Source organism: Mus caroli, chromosome 14 (genome assembly GCF_900094665.2).
Source record: "Mus caroli chromosome 14, CAROLI_EIJ_v1.1, whole genome shotgun sequence".
In the NCBI taxonomy this organism is placed as follows: Eukaryota; Metazoa; Chordata; class Mammalia; order Rodentia; family Muridae; genus Mus; species Mus caroli.
This window is the reverse complement of record NC_034583.1, coordinates 89,341,097-89,347,152: the sequence shown is the minus strand read 5'-3', so window position 1 is coordinate 89,347,152 and position 6,056 is coordinate 89,341,097. Positions and strand designations below refer to the sequence as shown.

The window sequence follows — 6,056 nt, the reverse complement described above, 5'->3', positions numbered from 1 at the left end:
ATTTCTTTCTTCAGAGACTTGAAGTTCTTATCATACAGATCTTTCACTTCACTTCTTACATTTTTAGAGCAGACTCTCTGCTCCTCAGGCACGCCACCCCCCCCCTTTGTTTGAGACAGGGTCTTTGTCTTAAGTCACTGTTGTACTGCTATTAAGAAACACCATGATTACAGCGACTCTTACAGAAGAAAGCATTCCATTACGCGCTAGCTTACAGTTTCAGAGGGTTAGTCTGTAACCATGGCGGTGCACATGGTGAGGGAGCAGTAAGCCTGCATCCCGACCAGCAGGCCCTGAGGGAGAGAGAGACCGGGCCTAGTCTCCATCAAGACCACAACTCCTAACCCTGGTTCATTCAAAGAATCCCACTTCCTATGACTAAGCATTCAAATATATAAGTCTATGAGGGAAATTCTTACTTAAACCACAACAGCCTTACTAGGTAGCTCAAGCCATGAATCTAAGTATCCTCAGGGTGACCTTGAGTTTATGATCCTTCTGCATTGCCTCTCGAGTACTGGAATTTATAGCATTAGCTAGTACATTTGATTTACCTTGATCCTTTTGTTAAAAAAAAAAAAGTTTCTACAAGTTAATACCAAAGTGTTCATTTACAACTGCTAAAAGAGCCTTTTAAGAACACATTGTAGCTGTGTACATTGTTCTGAGAAATACCTGAGAGCGGCGTCTTTCCTACTTGAAGTGCAATAGGTGAGAAGGTAGGTGAGGAAATAGCCGACGGGCTTGTGGTTACGCTTCCCAAACTGTATTTTTTCACACTGTTCTGAATGGGGCTGGAAGAAAACTGTCCCTGTGATAAAAAATAAAATTAAAAAGGAAAAATCAAGTCAGTGATCAGTGAATATATTTAATTTCCCTTTGCCGTGGTTATACTGTATGTTCTTTGTCATCTTCACAACATGCTTATAAACTAGGAGCTCACAAGAACCAGCAACAAAAGGCACCTTGCAACAGAGATATGACTGCTAAAAATTCTTGAAATAAGATTTCAACATAAAATGAGTTGGTTTAAACAAATCATTCATTGCATTTCATATCAAATAGCTGTCTGTGAAAATGTCTCTAATTTACTCCATCAATGCTAATCCAGTTGTCACACTGCTAATCTTGTTAATTCAGTAGGTAACCCAGGCTGCAATTCCTTGAGACAATCTGTACACCTCTCTACCTATAAGTACAAAAGTGAAATCTGCTGGAATCATACATGCAAACTGAGAACATTCTCAGGAAACTGAATACCCCAGGGTGACGTCCCTAGATGTGATTTGAGTATTTCCATGCAAGCATATCTACGACACACTCCTTATGGCACATGGTATCTACACAGGGCTTCTACAGTAACAGAGACAAGTCCTTTGGATAAAACACCTCGAGCGATCCCCGGGCACTGTAGGGAGGACTTCCAGGAGATGGTGAAGGCAAAGGGTCCGAGATGCTTCCATTCACATCCAAAAAGAGCTTTCTTCTCAGAGATGAAGAGCTGAGGTTCCCAGGAGTGTGGGCCACAAAGTCATCTTCTCTAAAATAGTCTCCTGTATTTACCAACAACAAAAAGAAAGCTAGTCATTGGAAGAAGTAAACTGTACTTGTAGCACCGATCTTTAAAACAGTCATAAAACATGTTTGAAATTTTCTCATACATGTGTGTATAATGTTTAAAGTGTTATTCTTTATTTTGAGAGTTTTTTCATTATTTATTTGCTGTTGTTATTGTTTTGAGTCAGGGCCTTACTATGGAACCCAGGACGGCCTTGAACTTGTTGAGCCTGCTGATTGCCAGGAGTGTGCCACCACGCCTGACTTGTTATCAGTATTGTCTTATACCAGCACCATTAAAATGTAATCATTTGCTGCCCACAGTAAAGTTCACTATGATAAAAACACTAACTTAGGAAATGTTCAAGAAACAGAAAAATTTAGAAGTTTACTATTTAATGACAACACTACCATTCACAAAAAGCCAACAAAATGAAAACTTCTGATTTAATACTGATGAAATACTCAAGTCATACGGCATTTACCTAATACGGCTTCCAAGTTAAAATCCACAGGAAGAGACAGCAGAGTCTGGCAGGCAGCTAGAAGTAAGCAAAGAGATGCAAGTATGCACACACAAAAGCATGTGGCAGCCCATGGCACGGGCTGCACATGTGCCTGCCAACCAGCCCTGTCCCCGCACGCTGCAGGAAAGACAACCAGTGCACTGGTGCACTCCATTCCGTGCCCTGCCCGCCACCCTCCTCTGCTTCTTTTCCCCCAGCTTCCTGATCAGAGCTAAGGGCAGACAGACGCTGGGAGAAGACTGGTACTTGGAACGGAACCAAGCACCAGTCACCATTACACCAGCAGACACTAGGGGGGCTGTCATATTAACACATCTGTGCTTTCTTTAGGTCTTTCCCAAGCCAGAAATCAATTCACAATTCACCTATTTTACATACGGAAGCAACACACGACTGCTATTTTTCTAAAATGTGGCTGAATACAATGTTTTAACCTAAGAGTTTTTAAAAGTCAGCTCTCAAGACAAAGCTGTCTTAAGTGGAAATGAATGGACTGTGTTTACGTTAACTGTAGCTTAACCTGCAGCACGTTCCTTCCCAGAGTCCTTCTGCTCACACCTACCGTTGCACTTCTGAGAGGGAAGACTTGTCTTTTTCCCACCAGGAGAGTCATCATTGCTACTTACACCTGTAAAATATTTTAAATAGAGAAATCCTAATCGTATACTTATTTAAGTCAGGGTTACATTTTCCAGAATTAAATGCTACACACTACAGTCTTTCATATTTAAGGATAAATATCTAAATTTATAATTTTGTTATGTTTCTGTTGGATTATTTAACAAAAATAAAATAAAAGATTACCATACCAACTGAGAAGGTCTCATGTAATTATTAGTTTTTAATGACAGATAATTATATGTGGCTTTGGTATACAACTAATGTTTTCATATGTATATACATTGTTGAATGAGCACATAAGGTCAATATATCTCCAACAGACTGTGTCATTTAATTTCCCTAAAATGAGTTTAGTAAAACTCAACTAAAATATTAGATTATTTTGACAAAGAAACCCTGACACGTGATGAATAAAACCATGCTCGACTTCATCAGAGTCAACAATGACACTGTAGTGCACGCTGGCACACGCCTTTAATCCCAGGATTTGGGAAGCAGAGATAAGAGATCTCTGTAAACTCAAGGACAGCCTGGTCTACATAGAGAGTTCCAGGACAGCCAGAGCAGCAGAGACACTGTCTGAAAAAAAAAAAAAATTCATGTTTTTTAAATCTTCTGATTTACAACTTATCAATCACTAGATCCAGTATAGAATTACAGAGTTGACCAATCGTAACTGAGAACAGGAAAGGAGTGGGCAAAAGCCTGAATCATCTTTGCTGGATCAATACTGTCAGAATGGGCACAATAAAGACAATGTTGGATTTTATGCTCCCTTCTGCCAAAACCCAGGAGCTGATTTTAGAATGAAGTGCGAACACCTTCCTGCTAGGCTTCCAACCCCTCGGAGCGTCGGCTGCCATCTGTTTTACTGCTGCTCTCCTGGGGTGAGTGAGCAATCTCACAAGAGGAAAGACTCACTCTAGTGCACATTTCACCACAGCAGAACACAGGGCAGGGTGAAGGAGAGGGACAAGATACTCCCAAGGACTTGCCCCAGTGACCCACTTCCTCTAAGGCCCCACCCACCTCCTAAAGTTTCCAGACTCTCCCAAAATAACTGGGATATCACTGTCTGGGAACTAAGCATTATGATACAGTTTCCTCCCATTCTTCTGCACCAAACCCAATGGAGGTAACACAGAGTAGCTCTGTCATGTACAAGGCATGCTAGACACGCAACAGATACTATCTTTTGGATCTAGAATGTTTCCCAGTGGGTTTATCCTCAGCTTAGTGCTATTTAGAAATATATATTCGAGGCCCATTGGACTTGCAAACTTTATATGCCCCAGTACAGGGGAACGCCAGGGCCAAAAAGTGGGAGTGGGTGGGTAGGGGAGTGGGGGGGGGGGAAGTGTATTGGAGTGTATTGGGGACTTTTTGGATAGCATTGGAAATGTAAATGAAGAAAATACCTAATAAAAAAAAAGTAAAAAAAAAAAAAAAAAAAAAAAGAAATGTATATGCTTTAAGGTGTGGGGCTTCACTTGAAGGTCTTATTAGCCAATAGGGTGGACCCTTGAAGGGAACAGAGAGTCCACAGTCTCTCTCCTTCCTCTCTCTCTTCCATACCTGGCCACAATTAGAAGAGGTTTGCTCCATCGAGCTCTCCTACCATGATGCACTGTGCTGTGCTGCGTTGCTACAGGCCCAGGGCAGAAAGGCCAATCAGCTGAGGCCTGAAACCTCCAAAATGGAGCCAAAATAAAGCTCATGTTTACCTACCACGCACAGGCTCTGGGTTTAGTCCCCAGCATGGCACTCCCTAGGTATGGTGGTCTATCAGCAGGAACCTCAGAACTCAACAAGTATAGACAGGAAGATCAAAGATCAAGACTTAAACAGGGGACCTCATTTCAAGGAAAAAAAAAAAAGAAAGAAAGAAAGAAAGAAAGAAAGAAAGAAAGAAAGAAGAGGAGGAGGAAGAAGAAGAGGAAGAGAAGGAGGAAAGAGAATAAAAGAAGGAAGGAAAGAAGGAGGGGTGAGGGGAGGCATTCTGCAAAGGGAAGCCTCCTCTATTATTCTGGACATGAGTAAGTCTACTCTCCTTGCAGGAGGACACACTGTTCTGTCCTCCGGGGGTGACGAGAACATCTTCACACATTCGCCTATGCACATGCACACATAAACTCAGCTTTCCAAAGCTACTTTGGAACAAACTCTTTTCGTCCAACTGCTTACAGCAACAGGTGCAGGAGTGTGACTGTCCTGAAAGCTAGGCTCATAGCGCTACCTGATGCAGCACAGCTTTGTAGAGTATCTCTTGACGCTACAGTACACGACAACAAGCTGGGCCCCCTTTATAAAGACTGTCTTTTCTGCGTTTTTCTGAGACTGCCTCACTTCAGGAATAAAAAGTTTCTCAAAACAAATTACTACTACAAACTAAGATTATATGAAGGTATAATCATCTGCAAGAAAATCCAATACTAAAACATGGGAACGGGGAGAGGCTAGTAGTTATGACAATGTCGCCATGAACACAGAACTTCAAAGCCGTGAGGCTAATTCTCTAGCTTAATCAGAATCAAAAAGACTGACTACTGAATACTGACTCTTCTGCTCAATACCGGGACAGCCACGATCCAGGTCTCTGTTCCATATCCCCTGCCGCTGTGAGTCTATAATGGCTGACAATGCTATGGTACGGGACAGCTGGCTTTAATCCCGTTCTATCACTCTTCCCATCCCAGTAGCCTTAATATGTGCTCCAACCTCCCAGTAGCCTTAATATGTGCTCCAACCTTCCTGACCTGGCGATGGCTCAGCAGCAGCAGAGGCCAATGACTGCCTGACTTCCTCCTGTGAGAAACTCCTGAAAGCGTTTAGAAAGCGCTTAGAAAGCGTTTAGTGCTGCCCTTGTAGAGAAAGTGCTTGCTCCCGCCAGCCATGTGTAGCATCGCCGTGCTTCCATAAGGAATGTCTTCCTCATACTAAGAGCACATCCACGCTACAGTCAGTGGTCAGAAACAAATGACCAAGAGAGCAAATATAAGACACCCACTGCCTGTGGGATTGCTGGATTACCCTGCACGTGCTCCGTACAGTTCACAGATGAACAGTTGTGCTATATACCCTGCCCCCAAATCTTCTTGTCCCCACTGTTCCTCTGGCTGTGTAAAAACTAGGCAAGTCATCAAAATAACCCAAGTGACCTGAGGATTGTATTTAATATACTAACCTTCAAAAAAAACCACTGAAAATGGCAATCATAATTCAACTCTATTTAAAAGCAACTGTTAAACCAGGCGAGGTGCACGCCTTTAATCCCAGCACTTGGGAGGCAGAGGCAGGCAGATTTCTGAGTTCGAGGCCAGCCTGGTCTACAAAGTGAGTTCCAGGACAGCC

The 6,056-nt window shown here is 42.5% G+C and overlaps 1 protein-coding gene across 3 annotated transcripts in view; it reads right to left on the bottom strand.

Moving 5' to 3' along the window:
* Positions 1–6,056, bottom strand: part of Bora (BORA aurora kinase A activator) — a 26,931-nt gene that overhangs the window by 8,927 nt on the left and 11,948 nt on the right. For all 3 annotated transcript variants that reach the window (XM_021182151.2, XM_021182152.2, XM_029468729.1), the window contains exons 6-9: positions 2,647–2,712; positions 2,043–2,099; positions 1,390–1,553; positions 676–811 (exon numbers count right to left, since the gene is read on the bottom strand). In XM_021182151.2, the coding sequence (XP_021037810.1) occupies positions 676–811; positions 1,390–1,553; positions 2,043–2,099; positions 2,647–2,712 (423 nt within the window). The remainder of the gene's footprint in view (positions 1–675; positions 812–1,389; positions 1,554–2,042; positions 2,100–2,646; positions 2,713–6,056) is intronic.